General features: G+C 44.3%; 1 protein-coding gene across 1 annotated transcript; it reads right to left on the bottom strand.

Moving 5' to 3' along the window:
• Positions 1-81: 81 nt before the first annotated feature.
• Positions 82-27,966, bottom strand: ECI1 (enoyl-CoA delta isomerase 1). Its single transcript, XM_066576424.1, has 7 exons — positions 27,849-27,966; positions 14,506-14,610; positions 11,047-11,174; positions 7,158-7,304; positions 5,512-5,633; positions 4,800-4,978; positions 82-708 (listed from the first exon to the last, which is right to left on the bottom strand). Exons 1-7 carry the CDS (start codon positions 27,898-27,900, stop codon positions 545-547), a joined length of 897 nt encoding a protein of 298 aa, XP_066432521.1. The 5' UTR covers positions 27,901-27,966; the 3' UTR covers positions 82-544.

Here is a 27,966-nt window from a genome sequence, read left to right as displayed (position 1 = left end):
ATATAGGATTAATTCAGTCATTTAGTGTTACAAGCAATAAAGACATTTTGTCATGATTCACATTTAGTAAATAGTCAAAACTTGATTCTTCACAAAATATTTAATTATTTTTAGTTAGTATAAAGGTCACAAAGTGTGTAGACACCATATGCAGAATTAAAGTCAGTTATCTACAGTAACTACAGTGCCTGATAAAGCAGGCACTATAAAATCACCTGCACAGACAGTTTGTGCACAGACTGGGTCATTGGTAAGGACGCGAGTAGTTTTAGAAACAGTTTTGCCGCCCCCCGACTAACATTCATACATTGTCTTAGAAACCTTCTCTTTAAGATACCCCGTCCCCTGACTATTGGGGGTAGGGGATTCACAGTACAAGGCCAACAAGCACACAAGAAGGACCCAGTTAACAGAATTGTACCAATCTGCCGCATCAGAGACTTTAACCAATAGGACAAGGGAATCGACAGCCCAACCTTTTCATTGCTACAGGTTTGTTTTTGATATATGGCTTACTAAATCCAAGCGTCAACTTTGTTTGCTATTATTTCTTCTGTTTCAGTCTTTCCATATAGACCTGCAAAGACTTCTGGATGGAGTCTCTTGTGATAAAACTGACAAAGTTGTTAATATCAGCTTCCCGCTGTTTAACTAGTTTGTCGATCGTGGTCTTACGCATCACGGATTTGGTGAGCTGACGGGCATGATCTGTATCACAGGGAGAAAAATAAAAGACAGTCACTCAAATAAAATGACTACAAACAGTGGTTTCACCACAGAATGTGATGCCATATCATGACAAATGAGCATAAAACATCCTCTTTAACAATTGCTAAGGACATCTGGCTTATTGGTGTGAACGGTATTAGTGTATCTTGACGCCACCAGGAAGCTAGAGGTTTGACATGTGCTGCTCCAACGCCGGGCCGGACGGCCACCGCCTCCTCTCTGCAGCGTTCTGCCTGCCATCCCGGATTCATGGTTAGTGGGCTGGCAGGACCTACAGCCCAAGCACATAAGCAGCCAATCACTGACAGGGAGCGTCAACCCCCTGTCAATCTGGATGCCACCAGGACTTCCTGGTGGCATCAAGATACACTAATACCGGTGTGAACTTAGCTGGTTGAGAAGTGAGGCCTGTACCCTGGGGTTGTGTCAGCAATCAGCAACCACGGGCAAGTGCCAGGGCGCACTGAGCCTAGAGGAACTCAATCATGGATGGAATCAAACTGGTCCTTGTTCTTTGAAAAGCTGTACCCATGTCTGGAAGACCCAGATACAATTGACTAACAGCACTGCAAGAAGCAGAGCATTTCCTACTCCATCGTCTGGAGCCTTTTCTCTTATGCAGGTGGAGCAATGATGTCACCGTACTGCCTGCGCTCTGCCAGAAGTGGCCAAGGCAGAGGATGCCGTAGGAGAGCTAGTATATTATTTTATCGCTGGGACACAGTGGGTCTCATACATGACTCAGGGAAGCCTATACATGACTCAGGGGGCCCACTGTGACTCCGTTTCCTATAGGCTAATGCTAATCTGGAATCAGCCCTACCTGTACCATTTTATAGGTGTTCCTTATTCTATTCTGTTTATTGGATGGTCAGGCAATACTATGGCAATTGAAACAAGCCCAGGTTATGTCCTTGTTTTAATGTCTGCATAACAATCTCAAAAAAGACAAATTTTTTTTTCCATTTAAATCTTCCTTAGTATGCAGAAGAATTAAAGACCAGTGGGGTATGTTCAACCGCTCAGACTAAGGGCTCATTCACATGAGCGTGTTGTCACTGCACGTTAAGCACGGGTAATACGTATGCGTAATACGCGATGACAAACTCATGTCAGACTAAGAGCTCATTCACATGAGTGTATGGCCACCGTGTATTATGCACATGTATTTCTTGTGTGTAACATGCAATGAAGGGAGGCAATGAAAGTCTATGGCCATTCATTCTTCCATTCACACCTGCGTTGGAGCTGCAAGGGGACACTGTGTATAAAACACTGAAAGGGGGGGGGGGGGGGGGGAAGGGAAGAAGCAGCATGCTGTACCGTATTTTCCCTTAATTTCGTATGCAGTCCTTGAAGGGCTGCGTATTGAAATGCTGCCCTCTCGCAATGCCTACCTGAGGGCAGAATTGAGTATGGAGCCCTGCTCTGCACAGAGTGGGGGATTTGAAGGAGAGAAAAAAAAAAAAAAAAAAAACCAACCACACTGCACATGTCCATGACGTCAAACTCCTAGCCATGCACAGTGCCTATCGCAGCCCATACGTGATTTATGCTGGCATAGCGTAGCGGCTGCGATGAGTATAATACTGTAAGACCGCACGTTGAGCCCTAAAGTAGAAAAACAGAGCCGCCTGCATCTGCTGACCCCCCTACTAGCACACTATTTACAAGCTGCCGTCAGCCTGTAAAAGGATCATCACCCTGAGACTTGTGATTGACCGCAGTCAGTCTATGACATTCCATATACAGGCAGACTGCAACTTGAAAACAGAGTGCCAGGGGGTAAAACAGAAGTTGTGCGCTGCAGCTGTGGGGATCCAAGATGCTGAATATAGGATTCTTTTTTTCTCCATGGGCTGATAGTTAAAAAACAAAAACAAAAAAAAAAACACGTTACCTCGGAAGATCCCTTTAGCCCCTTAAGGACATGGCCTATTTTGGGCTAAAGGACGCAACGATTTTTGGCGGATTTTCTTCTCCATTTTTTAGAAGTCATACCTTTTTTATTTTTCCGTCGATGCGGCCGTATAAGGGCTTGTTTTTTGCGTGGTGAACTGTAGTTTTTATTGGTACAATTTTGGGTACATAGACTATATTGTAAAACTTATTTTTTTATGATAGCAGGGAGAGAAAACGCATCAATTCTGCCATAGATTATAATTATTTTTTACAGCATTTATCATGCAGCATAAATAACACAATCCATTTTTTCTGCGGCTCGGTACGATTACAACGATACCAAAATTCTTACATTTTTTAGGTTTTTCCACTTTTCTGCAATAAAAAACCCTTTTTTTGGAAAATTTTTTCTCTAAATCGCTGCATTTAAAGTCCTGTAACTTTTATTTATGGAGCTCTATGAGGGCTTATTTTTTGCGAGACGAGCTGTAGTTTTTATTGGTTCCATTTTGGGGTACATACGGCTTTTTTGATCACGTTTATTGCGTTTTTAAGGAGGCAAAATGCTAAAAATTAGCATTTTCCCTCAGTTTTATAGCTTTTTAACGCTTTTTTCAGTGAACAGTCTAAAGCAGGTGCAACTTATTGTTCGTGTTGTTACGGACGCGACAATACCAAATATATGGGGTTTTAATTTTTTTGACCTTTTTTATGCTAATATGAGAAGAAGCTAATATGAGAAAAAGCTAATATGAGAAAAAGGTTTTTGGTTTTTTTTTTAAACACACAAATTTGTGTCCCCTGGGGGATTTACAACACTGTACTGATGATCGCTGTGATAAGGCATGGCAGGGCTATTGCCCTGCCATGCCTTATCACTTATACAGCGATCACAGGCTATGGCAATACAGGACGCGGCAACAGGCTGGGTTCTCTGCGATTACATCGCGAGAGCCCGGCAACTTCACAGAGGGAGCGCGCTCCCTCTGTGAACCCCTCCCCTGCCACGATCTACATAGATCGCGGCAGGGAAGGGGTTAACAGCGGGGGGCACATCTCCGATGCCCCCCGCTGTTGCAGAGGGAGGCCGGCTATGACTGACAGCAGACTCCCGCTGCAGGATAGCGCGAGATCATAAGTGATCACGCGCTATCCCCAGGACATAAGTTTACGCACTGTTGCAGGAAGTATCCCGCTGCCAGGACATAACTTATGCCCTGGAGCGGGAAGGGGTTAAAAGCTGATCTGTTAGTAGAAATATCCATATAAAGCCACCACTAACTATAGCAGTATTCAGCATGTGATAGGAAGGTCACAGATTTTTGTATAAAAACAGCCTTTTAGCTTCCTCCAAATTTTACTTTCAATCTTGTGTCCCCTATATGCAAATTCGCAATTTCGAGTCACAGAGGTGGTGCCTCCATCGCTCGAGTCACTGCATCATTAGAAAAACCCGCTCTCTCCCCCCGTTCAACGTCTTCTCCGGACTCTTGTTGTCAGTGTTTGTAGCACTGAAATGTCATGCATACGCCGTGCAGCCATCTGCTTGTATCAACCAGTGCAGTGTGCCAATGTAGTTGAGGCGTATACTTCCCAAACTTTACTGGCGCATTGCACATTTCAGCACTACTAGCACTGAAGTCAAGAGCCAAGGGAAGGTGGTGAGCAGGAACAGAGGACTGGTTTGTCTGAGGACAGTGACTTTGAGCAACAGCAGCAAAACGCACCACCTGCATGACTCAAGAGGTTGAATTTGTATATAGAGCACACAAGATTAAAAGTAATATTTCAGGGTGAAGCCAAAAGGCTGCTTTTATTCGAAAACCATGTGTGACCTGCATATCACATGCTGAATAGTAGAATAGCGGATTTCTCTCAATATTTAAGGGACTGCCTAGTTTGTATATCTGCTCCTAGCTATGTGCAAGTACCAGTACTGATGAAAACTAGCTCGTTCATATTTTGACAAATGACCAAAGCCTTTTTATTTTCCCATCATATAAACTTGTTTTTTGTTATTTTTAAAACATTTTATGACGTATTAAAGTATGTATTACCAAGAATTATAATATATATATATATATACACATATATATATATATACACACACACACACACACACACACACACACACACACACACACACACACACTACACGTAGTCTTTACCTGGAACGGTAAGCCACTTGGTCATGATGGCAGCTGCTGTGCTCTGTATCTTATCCTCTGGAACTAGCTGATCCACAAGGCCAATTTTAAGAGCGTCAGGGGATGGATACATCTGGCCTAGCTGGAGGGATTGTTCGGTTACACGATTACCTACAGTGTTGATCATGGTGTCCTTAAACCTGAAAGAAATACAGAAAGTCATGTTATACATAGTTAGAATTCACATGGAAAGAACTTAATTCAAATGGCTTTTCTGGGATTTTACATTGGTGGCCTAATCCACCCCACACTGGACCCCGAAAAGAAGAGTCAGATCCTTCACTACTGTCTGACATGATGGTGCAGCACGGCTTTGTTGACTTCAATGGGATTAGATGTGGTACCAAACACAGCTGCACATTACTTGGACAGCGCTGTCCGGTACAGTAGTGAATATGCCACTGCCCACAGCTTCTGCTGGTAGCCAAGGGTCCCAGAGATCCACTGATCACACATTTATGGCCTACCCTAAGGTCAGGTCATGTAAAATAATGGAAAACCCCTTTAAGGATTGCCTCAAAGCTAAATACGTTTATACAAAGCAAACGTATAATTACAAGAACAGTAGAACAGATCAGATTCCAGACAAACCATCTCAGCTTACAGCATTTTATTTGGCAAGTCAAGAGAAACAAAAAAACTTTGAATGTAGTCCAGCAAATTAACACATTACCAGAAGGGTGCAACTATGCCAAGCTGGGTCTCGTTCAAGCCAATGGCATATGCAGGATTGTCAGCCATGATTCGATAATCAGAACACAGGGCCAGGAGGCACCCCCCAGCGGGGCTTGAGCCCTGCATAATGAAAGGTTGTTTATTAGTTCCGTATAATGAAATCGTATTACTGATATGAAGGTTGCTTACAGCATTCAGTGATTTTACTGTGACGATTTAAAGGCAGAGTCTTAGGAAGATTTACATCTAGTATACAGGTATGCATCAGAGGTGTAATTACTCACTCATCTGTGGGCCAACATGTTGTTCAGGGATGTAATTGTCACCATCATAAATGGATTAGACATTATTAGTAAATTTGCCCAATTTTTCCAATAGTTAGAGTGCAAACTAAGGGCCCATTCACACGGGTGTATTTTCTGTCCGCATCCTTTGTGGACAGCATACAGCACCACTGGATCGAAATGGTGTATTCAGACTACCGTTTTTTTTTTAATGCAAACGATCATTTGCGTAGAACAACAAAATGCAGCTTGTCCCATTTTTATCCGTATTTACAGATTAAAGCCGCCCATTAATGTCTATGGGATCACGTAAAAATGTAGCAAATATGCAGCTGCATGCATATTCATTACATTTTTACGCATGCTGTCAGACAGAAGGAAGAAAAGTGACATCAGTTGGGTCTTTGAGTTTTTTTGCACACATGAAAAATCACTGTGAATACGGATACAGCAGCGACGTAAAAAAATAAATGCGTACACACATCAAAAAAAACCCAAAAACATCACACACAGTGAAGACCGTGCATTTTTCACGGACGAAAACGTATGAATGGGTCCTTAGTCTTAAAATGCTTCAGATTTAGCACAGTGACTCTGCTGGAAGATAAATTTGATGCATTAGAATGTTCAGTTTAACTTTATACCACCTAATAGTTGGCTTAGTTTACACCAGATTTTGTGCCAATGTTTTGATACAAATTTGGAGCATAATGCTGCATCTAGGCCATGCCTCTTTTCGGACTAAGCGAAAAAAAAAAAGTGACTGAAAGTTTACAGAACACATCCTGAATATGGTGTAAAGCATGTAAAGGCTGGTTTACACGGGCTGATGATCGCTGAAAGATCGCTCAAACAACAGTTTGACAGCTTTGAGCGATCATTTTGCATAAACTATTAAGTAGCTACTTAGTAGCAATTAAGTGTGAAAATGAAGCCTTAGCTAAATACAGTTAATAGCCCGAGGGCTATTATCTGTGCTCAGATCCCTTGTTCTCCAGGGAAAAACAATGCTATCAGCACTTCCCATGGAGAACTGCTGATATGGCTGACTGACGACTTTTAGGATGGACTGAATTTAATGATCAGCTAGCAGTTCCCGAAAAGAGCACGATGAGCGCACATTTAGATGCGCCGATTATTGCTAAAACGATCGCCGATTAGCGATCGGCTGGTGTAAATGGGCCTTTAGACATTTTTCTAGTACAATCTGCCCATATGCAATAGTTAATCTGAGCAATTTTCCGTGGATGGACTTTAGGAACAAAATAAAATAATAGCATAATATGCTAAAAAATAAACATTAGGTATGTAGACCAGAGTGTTAATACATATATTAGCATAGGAGACAAGTGACACTTACATTGATGGCTGCTATCGTTACCATATTAGATCCATATAACTTCAACCACATTTCCTGCACAGCTCTCCAGAAAGCAGTATAGTGCTCAGCACTTTTCCCAACCATCTCTGTGATGTCCAGCCCAGCAGAGAAGATACCTGGAGATGCCTGGCAAAAAAGGGAAAAAAACAATGTATAAAAATGCATTAAATGAAAGTTCAATGAAAACTGGAGGAAAAAAAAAAACACAAGAAAAAACAAGAAACAAATATTACTGTATCGACTTTCCAAACATTATACATCAGGCAGACTACTGATAACTCCTTCAGTCAAAAAGAATGGTCAGAACTTTGCTGTGACTGGGATCCTGCATCGGAATCCAACCCCGTGCCAGGCCGGTGACCCCGCATATCTGTCATTTCTTGAAATCTTCTGTACTGCGGATGGTCCGGCCGTACAGTACAGATTTTCCCACACCTTCACTAGGTGAAGAAGCGGATCCCGCAATCTTTATACAAGGTTAAATGTGGAAGAGCTGCATGTCGGACGGCTTCCATTGCAATTGATTTCCGGTCGTGTGCAGGAAGAGCACTTTTTCACAACATGCTATGGACGGTATTTGCTGCGGAACCCAGGGGGGGAACGCCCGCCCCGAATTCCGCATTGCAAATATGCCCGTGTGCAGGCGGGCTAAGGCTACCTACACACGGACGAGCACGATATTGGGCCGAGTTTCTCGCCGTGTGTTTCCCCACTGATGTGCGCTGTTTTTTCTGTCAAAAACGCCTGCCATCACTTCTGTGAAGTGGCGATCATCTGCCACAGCTTTCAGGCACGTTAGAGGAGAAGAAAGTGTTTTCCATGGTTTTCAGTGGGAAACGTAGCATTGCACTCACATGCACATCGCACCCCGTGCGATAGGTTTTCCTGTCCCATTGAAAATAATGGGCGAAACGGTCCAAGGAACGCAAAAAGATAGGATATGCAGCCATTGTGTATGACTATTCAAATGAATGGTGTTCATAACCACTCGAGATTTGAGAGTCTCAAATAGCACAAATCTCACGCGAGTTTCTCGGCCGCGTGAAACCGGCCTGAGGCAGCAGTGAGGAGTCAGAGATGTCTTCCATATCCTAGGTGCTGATTCAACACTACAGTCATCATCATGAGCCAGGCAGGTGTTCAGTGCAGCCATTTTAGGGCTACTTCATGTTACTTCTCTGTTATGTATCTTCCATCATCTTGGACAAAACAACACAGCATGCTGTGCCATTTCATCTAGGATTCTATGCCGGAGGGACGCTAAATGAAGCCTCTGACACAAGTCTGAATGTGGTCTAACACAAGCTCCCCCTCGTACACCAAATCTTACAATTGTTAGAAAAAAAGCTGACAAGCTGCTGAAGTCCTAATCTGTTTAGGATGAGCATGCCCATATTCTGTGCAGAAAGAATGAGTGCAACATAGTGTTAGGCTGGGGTCACACGAGACCGAAATCCCACGGAATGACCGCATGGAAATCCTGCGAGATTTCTGCGGAAGAAATGCGGCTTCAAAACCCGCGGCCTTTCGCTGTGGCCATCTCTTCCCATAAAGAGGAGAGAGGCTGCCATGGAAACAACGAAAGAATTGACATGCTGCGTCTTTGAATTACGCACCGCATGTCAATTTCAGCGCAGCTTGGCCGCAACAGATCAGCCACAGCGTGTGGACGAGATCTTTGCAAATCTCGTCCACTTCGCTGGCTAATCCCGGGATAAAAAGCCGCGGGCGGAATTTCCGTGCCACGGCAGTTACGCCCCGTGTGAACCCAGCCTTAGAGGCCTGTTCCATCCTGAATATGCACAATACAGTCTGCAGTGCTATTGCCTGTACGATCCTTGAGGGGTGTGCCATAATCTAATCAGCATTACAGCACAACTCCGTGATTGTAACTCTGAGCATGTGTAATTAAGCAAACATTACTAATGAAAATAAGGATGTTTATGGGTAATTTTAGTTATCAACATTAGAACAGGAGTCACTTCAGATGCTGACGGATCACCCATTTTAGATTCTGATTCAGAAAGATATAACACAGCCATGGAAGGGAGATATACAATGTCATATAGAACTACCATCACGCTCCTCATACAGCAGTCCTACCATTAGTTCTCGTATAAGAGAGGGTAATACGATAGAGGATAGTCGTCCTGAGTGATCAGACATGTGCGATACCAATGATATGAGAGAGTCACACAGCTTACTATTATGCCTACAGGCAGGAGTGATGTGACAAATGATGGTAGTCATCACTGAGTAATGGGACTCGCAGTACTATTATTACTCCTCCTGTAAAAGGCGGTAATGAGATAGAGTATGGTTGGCATGGTCCACTGGTAATTACTTCTCCCCCAAAGTAGGAGATATGACTGTTGGCATAATTGCACATGGGGAATCTAGAGTCTCGCCATAATCCAATTGCTTCTCCTGTGGAAAGGAGTAATGGGGTAGTTTGATGCTTGCTGTAACATTGCATTCATGTCAGGGTATACAGGCTGAACAACTATTAATCCTACTAGTAGTGAGGGTAAAGTGTATGCATGGAAGCTCAAGCCAGTTACAGTATACAGGGACAGCTGCCCGCCAGGCCCTGGACTCGTGTGATGGTCCAACTCAGTGCTGCTCCTCTCAAATGAGGAGAATTACTTTTAGGGCAGAGATTACCTGGTTTAGGACAGCGATCATCTAGAGGATGATTGCTGCTGGTGACTAAAGGTGACGGGAAAACTGGACGTTTGTCTTGCTCCGAGAGGCCTACCCAGTTTTTTGGAATTACCCCGTGGAGGGTCCTGTGGGGCAAAATCAACAACGTCAGACTCACTTAGTGGCGGTCGACGGATAGCGCGGTCCAGGCTGCCCATGATGGCAATGGACACTTTAATAAGGTCTGATCCCGCCCGAGAAAAGGAGCGTGTGGTAGATGGTGGGAGTAGGCCAGGAGTGCCTGCTGGCTTATATAGGGCGGTTGACTCTTGCCATAACTGTTCAGGTATAAGAAAGAGTTGCTGCATAAAATTACTCTTCAAATGGAACAAGGTAAATGATGGCAGTCATCCTTGAATAGTTAAAGGGGATACATAGTCATGGGACATACAAACTCTACCATTACTCCACCTGTCGTAGGGCTAATGACGCAAATGACTGATGTCATATTTGCAAAGCCATGAGAGATTTGAATTCTTGCCGTAATACAGAGTAACAAACGACATGCAGGGCCGTAAGGCTACAGGCAAAGTCAAAACAAAAGCTTACAGACAGAGCCGTAAGGCTATAGACAAACAGATTAGCTTGGTGCCTGCAGGGGAGGATATAGCTGGTAGGAGGAGCTAACACTTTATTCTGCTTAGTGTCCGCCTCCTAGTGGCAGCAGCTATACCCAAAGCTGTGTTCCTCAATGATACGGATGAGAAATATAAAACACTTTCTATTTAATAAAAAAGATTCTTCCCTTCATGTTCAACATACTTTATAGTAGCTAAGTAGTTACTATAGAGCTATGCAGGCGGGGTAGGACACTTCTGCTATCTCTCAGCGAACAATAAAGCTATTCTGTATAAGAAAATAGCTGTATTGTTCTCCACACTTACTGCTAGTGTCCCCGTTGTGAATTGACAGCGGGACACTGCACGATGTCCCTGCATTTAGACAGAACGGTTATCGCTCAAAGATTCTTTTGAACGGTAATTGTTGCATCTAAACGGGCCTTAAGAGAAGCAAAATCCTGTTATTTAATAGGTTACAAAGTGCCTTAAAATCATATTCCCAAATCCAATCCCCACCAAAAAAAACTATAGATAATCTTTAAAGGGATTTACTGTATTACATAGTCATATATTGCAGTAGTGTAGTCAGCTGTTGAAGTACGTACAGAAGTCAGAATTATTCCCCGGCAGACACGGTCTATTTCCAGCTTCTCCAGACCAATAGAAAATTCTGTAAGAAAGTCCAGGCTGAGTCTATTCACTGGAGGGTTCTTCATTTTCATGACTGCCACTCCTGAGAGACAAAGTTATATTATTTCTTTCTTATCCTTTGTTCCGGATGGATTTTATATTAGAGAAACAAAAGCAGAAACTCCAGACCAGGCCAAAACTACACAGACATACAACAAAGAAGCTGGATACACCTGTGGGGAGCCTTTTCTCTGGTCCAGATCACAGCTTAATAGATCTAAAAGTTTTGGTACTCAAAGGACTAAAAAAAAACCAAAAAAACCCCAAAAAAAAAAACCCACAAGAGACAGAAAAATGTGAATTTAAACATCAGGACCAAACCTTAACATATGGTCTCAATATTTCCCCGGGCTATGTGTTTCTGTATTTGGACACTTGACAACCATCAAACTAATTGGTGATGTCCTCAATCATCACCTCTCCCCTTTCTATCTACATACAAACCTTAGCCCTCATTTTCACTTGCACGCACAGATTTCACTGCTGAATCCCATAGTGAAATCCATGCGTGCCAGTGGCCATAGAGAAGGAAAATAGATTACAATTACCTCTCCGGAACGTTGCAGGGCTATCCATAGTGCAGGCCGGATCTTCTTTCTTCCAGCCAGCGGATGTGCTTGGCACGCCAGCAGTGTGCTGTGCACACCATTTTAGAAGAAAAAAAAATCTCCTGCTCTCCCACGCATGTGTAGCATAGCACAAACAGTTATGGACGGCTTCCATAGGCTTCAATGGAAGCCGCGGTAGCCATCCATGCGGCAGATAAGCAGGAAAATGGAGCATGTTGCGACTTCTTCCTGTGCGTGTGACCCGCACGCCGGAAAGAAATCCCATCTGCATGCTTTTAGCTGCCCTATGGATGCAATGCATCCCTATGGGCAGCAAGACGCGCGGATTTTATAAATAAAACCCGCACGTGGACATTGGGCCTTGGTTGTATAACTCTAGTTTATCATTATTCACATGCTGTGCTTTCCTTCTATTTCTATCCTGTTTTAAATGTAAGTTAATCACAGTCTCTAATATGTTGTATATTAATAGGTTTCCTCAGATATATATAATCTGACAAGCCTGATAAAAGTGCATTAAATAGCCTAAAAGGTTGCATATGTAAAATTTTCCGGTTAGCCAATAAAGGCATTGCTTCTATAATACTTTTTTCTTATTTATATAAGGTTATTTAACATAACTGAAATTCTTCCCCATTGGAAACATAAGACTTCAGCTGTGGCCTTTAACCCCTTAAAGGGGTTGTCTCGCGAAAGCAAGTGGGGTTATACACTTCTGTATGGCCATATTAATGCACTTTGTAATATACATCGTGCATTAAATATGAGCCATACAGAAGTTATTCACTTACCTGCTCCGTTGCTAGCGTCCTCGTCTCCATGGCTCCGTCTAATTTCGCTGGCTTCTTGCTTTAGACGCGCTTGCGGTGTGCGGTCTTCTGCCTGGTGAATGGGGCCGCTCGTGCTGGAGAGCTGGTCACCGCGTCATCGTAGCTCTGCCCCCGTCATGCGGTGCCGATCAGCCAATGAGGTGGCTGTATCTGCAGTGGAACGCGGAAGACAGAAGAAGAAACTCCACGGTGCACCATGGGAAGACCCGCGGTGCACCGTGGGAGAAGACCAGCGGCGCCATCTTTAGAAGAAGAAAAGAAGAAGCTGTAGAACGCTGATGCAGGTAAGTGCAATGTGCTTGTTAAAAACTAACACATGCAGGGGTCCATTTAAAAAAAAAAAAAAAAGCTTTCGCCGCGAGACAACCCCTTTAAGGAAATGGCCCATTTTGGGATTAAGGACGCAAAGATTTTTGGCGGATTTTAACCTCCATTTTTCAAAAGCCATAAATTTTTTTTTAATTTTTCCGTCGGCGCCGCCGTATAAGACCTTGTTTTTTACGCGGCAAACTGTAGTTTTTATCGGTGCCATTTTTGGGTACATAGACTATATTGTAAAACGTATTTTTTTTATGATCGCAAGGAGAGAAAACTCATCAATTCTACCATAGACTTTTTGCACACAGGCAGAAAATACACCCATGTGAATAGCCCTAAGGGTGGAAGTGAACACATCTGCAAGGGGTTGATCATACATTTCCAGTTTCTATTTGATGCATACACAGAGTCTGATATATACCTCCTATAGAAGGCTGCGACATATCCTACTGTACATACATCACAGTAGGGTATGTTATTCATAGGCTCTCGTAAAAAATAGAAGCCATAAACCATGTGGTACACATTTGTATTTTTATAACAATGAGAGCCTATGGATAACATATCTTACTGTGTACTTACAAACACTTTTTACCTCTGTCAGGTGACTGCAGCAATACTTCGTATAGACAAGAGAAGCTTTTTGCAGTGTATACACCAAGTGTAGGGCTATAACGTGATCTGAACAGGCTTCATTAGAAGAAGCCTCATAGAAACACTGGGGAAATTCATCATCGGGAATTTTTGATTGTTTTCTGGCAGCTTTTTCTCCCTCCCTTCTTTAGTACAAGATGCAATAAATTTAGCAAATCTCACATGATGTTAGTAAATTTGTCACATCTTTACATATGCCTAGAGGTGGAGTCATTTTGTACGTCACTGAGCCACTGGAGCGAGATTGCAACAAATTGTGACTTTTTAAAAAGCCACATATCATTCATCAATGTTTCTATAACCAAAAAACACACCGAACAAAAAAAAAAACAAAAAAAAAACAACCACTCTTCTCTAGACGCTTTTCAAAAGTGGAGAAAAACATGTAACATCTATTTTGGAACGAATAAATAGTAAAGTTGTCTAAATAGATCTGCAGCATAAAAAGACACAACTTAGACCAGAATTGTGCAGCAACACCAGTAATAAACGTGACCCAAACACATAAATATGGTTCTAATATGCTTGTGTGTAAGCAGGCTTAGAGATAGAAGACTAAACCCTAGAGGGATACTAAAAATATGTAACGTCAAAGGGATTGCGCCAAGATATAAAATTATCCCCTATCCATAAGATCCCAACCAATCCCAAGAACAGGGGTCCCGAAAGTCTCCACGTAAGTGGAGTGGAAGTTGTGCATGTGCACTGCTTTCATTCATTCCAATGGAGGTGCCGGAAATTGCAAAATGCAAGTGTTCTGCAATCTCTGAAACTCCTGCTACAAAGAATGGAGCAGTAGACTACACACACGACCTCTGCTCCCTTCATGTTGGGAGCTTGGAGACCCCTGTGGAGAATCCGGTAGGTGTCCCAGTGGTCGGACCCCCATGGATCTCAAAGTTATTCCACATCCTGTGAATAGGCAATAACTTTATATCTTGGCACAACCTCTTTAAAACTACCGTATGTCTATTTATCCTTATCCATTATCTAGAAGCCATACCCGTTGATTCGTCCAATTCTATCAAAATCTTGTTGTTACTGAATGTTCTCCAACTTTGGTAGTGTTGCCATGATGCCAGGCCACCTTTGTGGACATAGAATGAACCTGTGGAAATAAACAATAATTAGTATATAAATCTACATAAAAAGTGAGCATCTTTGTAAACACTTTATTTTTTGCTTATATTTTTAGTTATTTCACGCCAGTTTCTCCATTCATATAGGGTTGCCTTCAGAATCCTGCAGGTGACAACAGTTTATCACCACCAGAAAACACGTTGTTAGTTAGGAAGTCTGTGTACAAGGCAAAAACCCTGGGTTGGACAACTCTTAAGCCTCATGTCCATGGGGAAAATCAGGCCGGCTACGGATTCTCCATGGAGAATCCGTAGCGGGTCCCTCCTTCCCCGCGCACATGAGCGCTTAAAATACGAATTAATAAGAATAACTTACCCGCAGCGGGCCGGGCACGTCTTCTCTTCCTCACGGCCGGATCTTCTTTCTTCGGCTGGCGGATGTACTCGGCACGTCGGCGGCGGGCCGCGCGCATGCGCCGGGCACATCCGCCGAGCCAAAGCAAGAAGATCCGGCAGTGAGGAAGAGAAGACGTGCCCGGCCCGCTGCGGGTAAGTTATTCTTATTTTAGGTCTCCCGCAGATCCGGACGGCTTCCATAGGCTTCAATAGAAGCCTGCGGCAGCCGTACCCGCGGGAGACCCGCACGAAAATGGAGCATGTCGCGTATTTTTACATGCTCCATTTTTAAAAAATTCACTTTTATTGACCATCCGCGGGTATTTATCTACCCCACGGGTGGTCAATGCATCCCTATGGGGTGCGGATTCGCGGGCGGCGAAGAGTTAAAATCTGCTGCAGATTTTAATTCTTCTTTTGCCCATGGACATGAGGCCTTAGCCTTCACATTTTTTCAGGGGCCCCCTTACTAGAATACCAACTGTGCCGCCCCCAAGCTATCCACCTTCTACTCCCCCTAAAAATGTTGTTACGGTACTCTATTTGGTTTTGTCAAGGTGAAAAAACCCCCTCAAAACGACAAAGTAAGTGAGCATTCCAAAAGTAGCTTAATCATTTACGGGTTTCAGTTGAGCAAATTGATTCACCATGTCTGAAAAATCAACAGTTATTGTTACCAATGGGTTCATTCTCACTAGTACAGCTTATTTGTTGGCAGGATATCGCACGCACGCACGCACGCACACACGGGGGAGGCACTGACCTATCTTTTGGGTGTATTGCGCGACAAACACGGCCATTCACATGAAAATGGCTGCGTTTGCCAGCGTAAAAACAGCCTGTCGTGTCTCCACAGCACCCTAGGATGTTGGAGACATGTCAGGGACCCGTGGATGTGATTGTTATACTTAAGAGTCCAAGATTTACACCCTATGTAAAATGGAAAAAAGTTTGGTACCGTGTTAGCCAGTAGGTCAAAATGTGATTGTTCTCAGTGAGAGAAACCACGTTATCTTGTAGATGTGGTAACTTTTAATGGTTAACAAAAATACACCATGTTCTAGTGAGCTTTCAAACCTGCTCGGTGCTCTTACTCACTTAATGGAATAGATTATTAATTTTTATATATATTTAAATATAAGTGTGTGTATATATATATATATGTGTGTGTGTGTATATATTTAAATATATATAAAAATTAATAATCTATTCCGTTAAGTCTGAGTAAGAGCACCGAGCAGGTTTGAAAGCTCGCTAGAACATGGTGTATTTTTGTTAACCATTAAAAGTTACCATATCTACAAGATAACGTGGTTTCTCTCACTGAGAACAATCACATTTTGACCTACTGGCTAACACGGTACCAAACTTTTTTCCATTTTCCATAGGGTGTATGCACACGTAGCAGTTGTGCTGCTGTTCTTTCCACGTGGCCAGACTGTGAGCAACAAACACAGCCCACAGTTTTACTGCACATTGCTGTGGCTTTGTGGCCGGCACAGGTGTGGCTTACAGAACCAGAGCAATATGCTGTAAAACCAGGTGCATTTTTTGCTGATTGGGAATAACTACCATATGGCCGTGTTGTGATAGACATGATGATTATTTATAAAATGTCTATCGCTTTGTATAACCCAAATGTATTATGCTATTGTAATGACTTCAGCCTAATGTGGAACTCTGCTGCATAAGGAAAGAGTTAAATCACAGTGTTATATGTTATTGCTTGAGTGTTTTCCCAGTCCTCCCCATCCCCCACACACAGAATCTTCTTGAACAAAGGGATATCTACTTTCACTTTCAGATTTGGACACATGTTAAAGACAAAGGCTTCTACTTGAGAGAGGTGGGGAGAAGGGGAGGCGGGGGATTCTATATGATCCGACAAATGAGAATCCTATATGTTACTGATGTAACCTGTTGCACGCCCATTGTGTGTCTGTACAATAAAAGGCCCTGTCTGGCTGTTTCTGGGCAGAGAGCCATTTTGGATATGAGGCTGATAGCTTGTGTCTAATTTGCTCCACGATGATGTGTGCACACGATACAATTAGGAAAGCGACAAAATACCCCAAAAGCCTGCTGGAGAAAATCATAATCCAGTTCAGTGGCGTCTCCTGGGTGGACCGAGTTAAGAGATTTTGATTTCTTTCATTCTGGAAAAATACAGAGATCGGCGGATGGCACGCAGAACTCAGGGGCCCGAAAATCTACAGAACACGGTAAGATTGCTTTATGTAAATCTACCGATGTGATCTGGGTTCTGACTGCTTTTCTGCCTGTTCCTGGTCCAGAGTGATAAATCAATGAAAGGCAGGTAATATAGTTCTTTCTTACTCGGAAAAGACCACCGTTTTAACCTGCTTAAGGGGTATTTTGTATGCTGTGTCTGTTATGTCTGAGACGGTTAAAAATTGTGTATACAAGACCAAGAGATAAATTCTGTGAGGGTTAATGTGTCGGGAGGGCGGACTCGGCTGTTTAAGTCTGAGGGAACACGCCAGTGACACGTGCTCCTAGGTAAAACTAGTGTGAGGTTAGGAAGATTTATGATACGAATACTTACCATATGATTGAGCGTGTTATGTTCTCATATGTGGAAAGGTATTTACGGGTGAATATAGCCGTGGTGTGACGGCTGATTTCTCCAGAATATTATTGAGGTTTTGGTCATTGAAAATAATCGTCAGTCTCTGTGTATAGCTAAATGTCCTGTCTAGATCGTGTACAAGGAGTGCTCTTGGGGATTACTAGTATACGGTGGGCTGTTATAAAGGTAGATGAGATATATACCTTGAGCCGTTGTGGGTATTCTCCAGTAATCCCGTCTGTCTGGTATTATAGAAAGAATGTGCAGTGTTTATTGTTGGGGGGAGGGCTGCTGATAAGAGTGAACTGAAAGCTTTTTCCAATTAACCCTTTCTATTTACTTTGTCTTTCCCTGTGTTTTATAGAATTAATGCGTATTGTAATCTGAGTGGGAAAGAAGGGTTATATGGGAAGGATTTGAAGAAAGCAGATTTTACAAAAGAAACAGTACTGTGTGCAGAAACTTTGAATAGAATAGAATAAGCAGGTAGCATAGAGTTGAGCAAAGTGAGCAAGGACAAAGGTCATAGAGCTTGTGATTTGGTTACTGAACAATGGGAAAGGATCAGGAAAAGTTGCAGAAAGAAATGCCAGGTTATAGACAGATAAGATAGATTGTAGAAAGTTTTCAGAAGATGAGCAGGAAGCCTAGCAGAAAGAAATGTGTTTTTAGATTGCTAGAAGGAGGTATAATGTAGTTAAGAGATTGAAGAGGGGAAAGCATGTAGGGGGGGTATGTGTATTGCTTATGAACAATGTAATGTCTTTGTGTTGACTACAGCCCCTCCCTGTAATGGCGGCCGTGCTTGCAATGTTTACAATCCAACATAGTGTGACTCTGCAGTAAATGTAGTGAGGCCTGCCCCCACCCTGAAGTTATTTCCCCCCATGTGCTCACTTTCAGGGTGTGTGATGTTACTTCCGGTCCCTCCCCATCCGGGGCAGGACCTGGCCCGCCCCTTCCTCCTCCAGCGGCCATCTTGCCTCACCTGGAAGTGCTGCTACTCAGCAGCCATTTTGCCTCACCTGGGAGTGCTGCTGCCCCTGGCCCCGCCCGTTCCTCCGGCAGCCATTTTGCCTCACTTGGGAGATTTGTAGCCCCGCCCCTTTCTGCCTCTGGCGGCCATTTTGCTGCATTTGGGAAGCCTATATTTCCCAATGCCACTGTATCCAGTGCTAACATCATGATTGTCTGAAGTAAGGTTTTGTTTGACCAGACTTTGTTACGCTCCAAGATGTGGCCACTTTGGATGTGTGATAGGTTCAGGGAAACAAACCTTTGTGGAGATGCAGCTTGGGACATAGTAGATGACTAAGCTGGTTTATAGTGCATGGAAGATTGGAGTTGATGCATGGGGGGCAGAGGCCGGGAATACATGACAGGGGACGCTCTCTCATGTTCCCAGGGGCTCTGTTTTCCACTGCCCGCTTCTCCAATGGATACTCAGACAGATGATGTTATGGAAGGCTCCTACAGATGGAATAATTTCACTATAGTCACCCAGCAAACTTTTTCATGCAATTTGGTGAAGTAATTTTACTTTTTATGTGAAGAAAGAGGGACTGAATTGCCTAGAGTAGGATGCTAATTCATCCATATTCTTTAGTTTTTCTTTAAGTCTTTTGTATATTCTAGTGTCAGTTTACACTGAAGCTATAATTATATTCCGACAGGAGAGTAAAAGCTAAACGCTGGCCATACCCTGAAATACTATTACACTGGGTGACGTAAAACTTGAATTGTGTGGCGCCCCCTTGTGTTAAAAAATGCTAACTGCGACCTGAAAGGAAATAAAAAAAAAATTTTTTAAGGAGATTTTTGCTCAGACTTCGCTGCATACAATGTCACCTTGACCTACAAAGTGCTTGTTTTTGTGCCTCTTGGTTTACTAGTTTGAACGCAATGACTCTTTTTCCATTGAGTATTGCGGTTCAAAAGGGGGGAGGCATAGGTGATCTGGGTCATAGATGATCTAGGTGTTGTAGATCAGCTATTGGGTTTGGAAAAAAAAATAAATAAATGATTTTGTGCTACAAGATTCCGAGCCATGTGAAATAGAACATCAGAACGATTATTTAGTACTAATTCAGTAAGAAACTGCAGATATGCAAACAGTTATCAGAACCTCTGTTGATAATGCATATGTTGAGCTTTTTGCAGATGGTACCAGGGTGAGGATTGATGACTCCACATCGGATATGCAGTGGTCACACAACAAGATGTCCTAGAAGCAGAAGCTCTGCCTCCGCATGTCACAGTACAATAAGCGGAATGGAAGGCCCTCACTGAGGCGAGTAGAGTGGCGAGAGGTAAGACCGGCAATCCTTTACACTGACTCCTGGTATGCATTTGGCATAGCTCATGATTACGGCCCAATATGGAAGGCCAGACAGTTTTTTACCTTAGCAGGACAACCAATTGAGAATGGTGCAACGGTACAGAGTCGCATGGAGGCCCTACTTCTACCTGACAAAGTTGAGAGTTCGCACCGATTCCTACACTGGAGAGGCGAGAGACGACACCCTCGCTGACAGCGCAGCAAAGGCAGCGGCCCTCAAGCCGTGGAAGAAAGAAGAAAGATACTGACAGCATGAGTCAGTGGTAAAAAAAACTTTGGACATTGACAAAAATTTGGACTTTGATATGCTAAAGACTTTTACAGTTATAAGCCAGCAAGGAAGGAAAAAATAAATGGACTAATATGGGAGCAGCAGAAACAGGACAGCGTGTGGTGAACGGTCAACAGCACTTGCCCACCACAGTTCCTGTATCCCATGATGGCCCAGCTGATGGACGCAAAGACCCACCTAGTAAAGCAGTAATGACGACGACGCTTGAAAGAGGTTGGGCGACTTCTAGGTTCTCTGTAGCTGCTGCATCATTTGTCCGGTTTAGCATGATCTATGCCATGGGTAAGTCAGGGCAGAAGTAAATTTGCCACACCACACTTGCCGGGACCACTCTACCCATTTCAGGGATTGCAAATTGACTACGTTCAGCTCCCCACTTGTTGGGAAGTATGACTACGTGCTTGTTGTTGTTGATGTCTTTGCAGGTTGGAGGCCGACCCTGTTACCAAGGTAAACAAGTAGGTAACCGCAAAGAAGCTCATGAACGAGGTAAACTGTGAATATGGGGTACCAGAAGTGATTCAGAGTCAGACAGAGGTATAAACTTTGCAGGTGAATGTAACATGTCATGTCTGCTCTGGGTGTATCCCAGGCCTTTTACATACTGTACCACCTTTAGTGTAGTGGAAAGGTGGAGAGACATAGTGGCACGCTAAAAAGTAAGATACTTAAAAATGACGCCACTTTGGAAAGACTGTCATCCAATAGCCTTATACAGTGTTAGATATGAACCCAGGGGGGATTATACATTATCTCCCTACGAGATTGTTTGGGCTAGCCCCAAGACTAGGTCGTTACTATCCTCAGTGGTTACAATTACAATCTGATGTGTTGACTGAGTATGTGATTTCCGTTGTTAAAGAACTAACCAAAGCCTATGCACAGGTGTTCTCTTCCAGACTCAGAGGCAGACACTGGGACACATATCTTGCAGCCTGGGGATTGGGTGTGCATCAAGAAGTTCCCCAGGAAGCACCCTCCTGAGCCCCGATTTGATGGCCCCTACCAGGTGCTTCTGACTACTGCCACAGCTGTGAAACTAGCCGAAAGACTTACATGGATCAACGCTTCATACTGTAAGAAAGCTTCAGATCCGGGAGACCAGTCTTAGTTGTGCCAAAGACGTTACTCTGGTTAGGGCTAGTGAGAGAGGAAGGTAGCAACTGGAATCCTTAGTCGGAAGAATATGGGGGTATGGTTACCTTCTAGTATAACTCGTCCAATGCTCAAGTAGCCGCATATTCCTTCGACTATTGTACTGTGGTCCCGTGTCTAGGCGCAAGATCCCACCGCAGGCCAGATTTAGCTCAGTCCAGCTGGTTATATGACTTATATACCCGGGGAATACAATATGTTTGCGCCACTGATAACGTCTGGGGAGAAGACTGCCGTTATTGGGGATTAGTGGGATGGAACGCAGGAACAGACTAGTCCTATAAACCGCGAAGTGCCTTAAATAAGAAAAATAGGAGCGGGAAATCCCTAATTAGTCGTATAACCCTCCTTGAGAATAATAAGGACAGCAGGTATTGGAAGGCTGAACTTAGTATGCTGCTTGGTTTTAATGCGGTTGTTACACTAACCATGGGAGATCCAAGCCCGGGGGACGGGGGAGACTTATAGTCTGGGGACATACCGGTACGGGAGGATAGATCCCTTAGGGAAGTTTAAAATAAGGGATATGGTAGATGCAGCCGAATGGAAGCCTTCACTTAGTCCCGTGCCCATAATTAACCCCCTCCGCCGTAAGATAAAGACCTTGACGAACATGATGATCATAGCCGACCCTACCTTTTGAGGACACCTTGACAGTAGCGACTGGCTACTCTGACCAGAATCTCTGGTTGGAGTTGATGAGGTACAATGCTAACAGGAGCAACAAGTCTAACTGTTGCGTGTGCGGTAGTGCCCGACCACACTCGGGGATGGTCCCCCTAAATCTCCCTGTAGATGCTGAAGAGTGGTTTATTAGTCTCTTCACGAACATTTCCGCTAATTACACTGTCCGTGAGAAATGGAAGAAGGAATACTCTATAACTACTTAAGTGTTTTGCACCGGAGAGAGTATTACTGACTACCCTGGAAACTACACCTGCCAGGCAAATAGGCAGGGTGGAGGGAGATTTTTGGGGAACTCGCCAACGGGTATTGCTCCTCCTACAGTATGATAGGAGGGGAATAGATGCAGAATCAGGTCCAGTCCTTAGGAGACGTTTACTGGCTTTGTGGAGACATGAGGTAGAGGACCCGCCTGGAGGGTAATTGGACAGGGGAGTGTGCCTTAGTAAAGCCCTTATGCTCCTCCACATCCTGTCAGACACCAACGTTTCCCTTGTTTGAAAAAGATGAAGAGCCAGTTCCGATAATGCCAACCACATGCGCTACCAAAGAAAAAGGAGAAATGTACTAGTACTGTGCCTGCCCCGATCTCCTAAGATGGACTGTCAGTGGAATTCCCATTTGCCTAGGGATAGTGCAGAAGACCTTAGGTTCCGGCGAGGGCACACCCTGTGTGGTGTTAACTTGTACAGATAGAGGGTATGGATGCCCGGAAATGAGCCCAGGGAATCCATGGCCTCCCTCTGAGGTGAGGTAGGGATCCCCCCCTCCTAGGAGTAGGGACTTACGGGCAGTGGGAAAACCCTGACGCAAGGGTGAGGCGACTTGGACGTGTTCACCATTAGGACTATCTCCAGGAGGGACATTGGTGTGGGTGAAGATTAGGGAGTCCCACGCCGTGCGTACCTGTTCACGCTACTAGTATTGTAACATTATGCTAGAGCGAGAAGAGAGACCCCTGGTGGTAGTTTTGACCTACACGTATACATTGACGCCATAGGATAGCCAAGGGGGGTACCTGACGAGTTTTAAAAATTAGAGACCAAGTTAAAACTAGATTCGAGTCTATTTTCCTGATCATTAGGGTAAATAAATGTTGACTGGATTAATTATGTTTATTATAATTAGCAGTGGTTTATAAATTATACTAGAGACGCCTTATAGGGACTAGTCGACCAATAGGACCTACCTCGACTATGACTTTTTTTAAAATAGAGTGACCTTAGATATGACTTTAGCTAAAAAGGGGAGTGTCTGTAAAGATGATAGGGGAGACTTGTTGTACCTACATCCTAGACGACACGTGACCCGCGGGTAAAGACGCAGTTGCTATTAAGAAGCTGACCGCACTAACTAAAAAGAGCTAACTTTTGGGACCAGCACTCGCCATGGATGAGCGGGTGGTAAAGGATCCTGGCACAGACGGGCGTCGCTGTTGTATGTGAACTGATGGTTATCTTTTCTGTTCTAGTCTGCTGTGTTATCCCCTGTGTCAGAGAGACCTGTGAAACTGATGCTGGAAAAGCCGCTCCCACCATGAGTTTGCTGGATGCATCCCCAGAAGGAGTGGACAAGTCCTACACCCCCTTGAAGACCCTAAAACGAACCTTCAACGCGCTCCAGTTATAGGCTCATGCGCAGAAGACTGTGAAAATTAGATAAAGAATTAGAGGATAGACATTTTAAGGGGGGATTGTGATAGACATGATGATTATTTATAAAATGTCTATCGCTTTGTATAACCCAAATGTATTATGCTATTGTAATGACTTCAGCCTAATGTGGAACTCTGCTGCATAAGGAAAGAGTTAAATCACAGTGTTATATGTTATTGCTTGAGTGTTTTCCCAGTCCTCCCCATCCCCCACACACAGAATCTTCTTGAACAAAGGGATATCTACTTTCACTTTCAGATTTGGACACATGTTAAAGACAAAGGCTTCTACTTGAGAGAGGTGGGGAGAAGGGGAGGCGGGGGATTCTATATGATCCGACAAATGAGAATCCTATATGTTACTGATGTAACCTGTTGCACGCCCATTGTGTGTCTGTACAATAAAAGGCCCTGTCTGGCTGTTTCTGGGCAGAGAGCCATTTTGGATATGAGGCTGATAGCTTGTGTCTAATTTGCTCCACGATGATGTGTGCACACGATACAATTAGGAAAGCGACAAAATACCCCAAAAGCCTGCTGGAGAAAATCATAATCCAGTTCAGTGTATCTATAGCTGCACGAGCATTGAAAAATTATTGTATACATCATGTTCTATTGCAAAGAAAATAGTCCTTGAAAGTAAAAAAAAAAAAAAAGTTCAGTACGTGAGCAGAGAAAGAACGGCAAACTATTGAGAAGCAGGATTATCAAAAGGATGTTTGTTTTATAAGAACCATTCATTGTGTTGCACTGCTGACCCGCTGCTTTGTGAAGCCAAGAATGATGGCTGCAGGAATGATGCACTTCTCTACCCTAATTCTTCGGAACGCTCACAATCCACAATGAAATCCGCACACGACTGCGCTGTGGAATTATCATTGCGCTGCCATGAATAATATATTGAGTGACGAGATGCCACTTTCCACACGGCTAGAGAACTCAGCAGGACCAGAATGCGCTGCAGATTTCTTCCGCCGAGTACGGTTTGTTAAACCCCATTCACTTACATTGTACGTCACCGCGGAATTTCGTTACGCGTTATGCAGACAAAATGCGACAATTTCATCCTGACCGCCATATGGTAACGGAAACCTCACACAAAAACTAATATGGGCGAAACTAAAATTAGATTTCCAGTACCAAATCTCTGCAGCGCTGAAAAGGGTTTGATCTTTGCATGAAGCCATTTTTGGGCTAGGACTACACGGTAACTTAGGTGAACGCAGCCAAAGCTTGCAGTGTAGCCCCGTGATCTCACGGCCCGATAGAAGTCAATGCGGTCATGTTGTGGCTTGGAAGTGTTTACAACCTGCGGAGTGTGAGAAATCTAGAAATTATTAACTTTTTGTGAGCTGCAATGTGAAAGCATGGACCTCTAATAGGGCAAAGACATAGGGGCGCTGATATAGGCTCGCTGCTACGAGCGCATTACCACATGAACCGTTGGCTTTTTCCTTTGGACCATTCAAACTCTGCGATATCTGGCTTTTTTGCCAGGGTACAAGGCATGTCCATTTGTGTGCTCCCAGCCATTAAAATGGTTAGTCTAATGCGGTCAAGGTCTTTTACCTTGCATTTTCACATCCCCATTTGTGATAGACATGATGATTAGTCAGTGTAAAATGTCTATCGATTTGTACTAAACTAGACGTATTATGTGTGTTTTGTGACTTCAGCCTAGTGTGGAACTCTGCTGCATAAGGAAAGAGTTAAATCACAGTGTTATGTTATTGCTTGTATTCAATACTGAGTGTTTTCCCAGTCCTCCCCATCCCCCACACAGAATCTTCTTCAACAAAGAGATATCTACTTTCAGTTTCAGGTTCGAGCACATGTTTGTAAGACAAAGACTTGCTTATACATTGGAGTTGAGAGAAGGTGGGCAGGAAGGAGGGGGGATTCTATATGATCCGACAAATGAGAATCCTATGTTACTGATGTAACCTGTTGCACGCCCATTGTATGCTTTACAATAAAAGGGGCCGTCTGGGTGTTTCTGACCAGAGAGCCATTTTGGATATGAGACTGATAGCTTGTGTCTGATCTGCTCGATGATGTGTGCACACTATACAATTTGGAAGCTACAAAATACCCCGAAGCCTGCTGGAGAAAACCATAATCCAGATCACATTGACTTCTATGGCGAATTTTGGTGCGCAAATGCACAGGAAAACAGAGCATTCTGGGGGTTTTGTTTGCGCGCGATTGAAATGTTCCGGAAAAATAAGCACATGTGTTGGAATCCATTGAAATCAATGGGTTCTATTCACTACACATTGTGCGCAAATAAACCCGTGTAAAGTCAGTCTGAGGCCGATCTCTTGTCAATGTGCGTATGACCGCGGATGTGAGGCCCTTTTCATGCAAAAATGCCTCGCATTGCTTCTGTGAAAGTCTGATCTTCCTGCGCGCTAGAGGAGTGCGACATGCGAGGTCTTTAAGGCCCCACTGACAACGGGCAATGTGTTCCAAGGAACGCAAAAAAAAAGGGACGTGCAGCGCTTTTTTTACCTTGCAGCATCGCTCATGTGGAGGACTCTATACAAAAGCATGGAGTTCATATTTGCGCGCATCGAAATTATGGGACATCCGCCATCATCGTAACGCAGAACCAATTCTCTATGAAAAGATCGTTAATTTCTGAGATATTGAATATCTTCTGAATGGAACAAAATCTGTATGTTTGCGCAACATATTGGGGAGCGTCTAGTTTTAGTCACAGAAATTATTGCACACACTTAACACCCGGTCCCCCGTGTTTGGTGTATATATATACCCCTACTGCATCCATTGGGTAATCGTACGTCACGCACTAGGCAGCGCCAAACCTCACCGCAGGCGGCTGCGCCTTCTAGTTAGCTGATGTAAACAAAATACTACTTTTACAATGCAAGTCATTGGGTGACGTACGGCATACGTGGGGGCTGTACAGGAGTATACATGTGGGGAATGTGGACAAACATGGAGGGCGAGGGAGTCCTAGCAGTGCCTAGGATATTACATAGGGGATGTCTGACTGGAGGGCGAGGGAGTCCTAGAAGTGCCTAGGATATTACATAGGAGAGGTCTGACTGGATTGGAGGGCGGGGGAGTCCTAGCAGTGCCTAGGATATTACATAGGAGAGGTCTGACTGCATTGGAGGGCGAGGGAGTCCTAGCAGTGCCTAGGATATTACATGGGGGACGTCTGACTGGATTGGAGAGTGAGGGAGACCTACAAGTGCCTAGGATATTACATGGGGGATGTCTGACTGGATTGGAGGGTGAGGGAGACCTACAAGTGCCTAGGATATTACATGGGGGATGTCTGACTGGATTGGAGGGTGAGGGAGACCTACAAGTGCCTAGGATATTACATGGGGGATGTCTGACTGGATTGGAGGGTGAGGGAGACCTACAAGTGCCTAGGATATTACATGGGGGATGTCTGACTGGATTGGAGGGTGAGGGAGACCTACAAGTGCCTAGGATATTACATGGGGGATGTCTGACTGGATTGGAGGGTGAGGGAGACCTACAAGTGCCTAGGATATTACATGGGGGATGTCTGACTGGATTGGAGGGTGAGGGAGACCTACAAGTGCCTAGGATATTACATGGGGGATGTCTGACTGGATTGGAGGGCGAGGGAGTCCTAGCAGTGCCTAGGATATTACATGGGGGATGTCTGACTGGAGGGCGAGGGAGTCCTAGAAGTGCCTAGGATATTACATAGGAGAGGTCTGACTGGATTGGAGGGCGGGGGAGTCCTAGCAGTGCCTAGGATATTACATGGGGGATGTCTGACTGGATTGGAGGGAGTCCTAGCAGTGCCTAGGATATTACATGGGGGACGTCTGACTGGATTTCCCCCCCTGAAGGTCATTGTCCTGATATTCCCATACAACCACTGGCAGCGCTATGGCGGCTGTACAGCTCAGTCCCCACCCAAGTCTGCACGGAGAGCCGATGTAATATGGCCACAGGACCGCTGCCTGGCACTAGAGGGCATTCTCCAGTCAGACTGCCCTCTGGCGACACGCAGGCAGCGGCTTCCGCTAATGTCACACCGCGGCGGGCGCACAGCGCGGGAATACTGAGAGGGCGGGAAGGGGCGCCGTGGGAGCGGGCGGGCAGCGCTCGGAAAGTGGCGGCTGCTTAGGGCGGGAACACACGCACCTGACAGAAGCCGGGCGGGAGCCGAGCTCCTCAGCACTGCCAGCGCCGCCATCTTGTATGACCTTTCCCCCAGCCCGCGGCGCCTTGTATATACAGCCACTGCTGGTTTGTGCGAGCA

Source organism: Eleutherodactylus coqui, chromosome 8 (assembly GCF_035609145.1).
Source record: "Eleutherodactylus coqui strain aEleCoq1 chromosome 8, aEleCoq1.hap1, whole genome shotgun sequence".
In the NCBI taxonomy this organism is placed as follows: domain Eukaryota; kingdom Metazoa; phylum Chordata; class Amphibia; order Anura; family Eleutherodactylidae; genus Eleutherodactylus; species Eleutherodactylus coqui.
The sequence above is the reverse complement of the archived record's forward strand: the minus strand, read 5'-3'. Positions and strand labels throughout refer to the sequence as shown.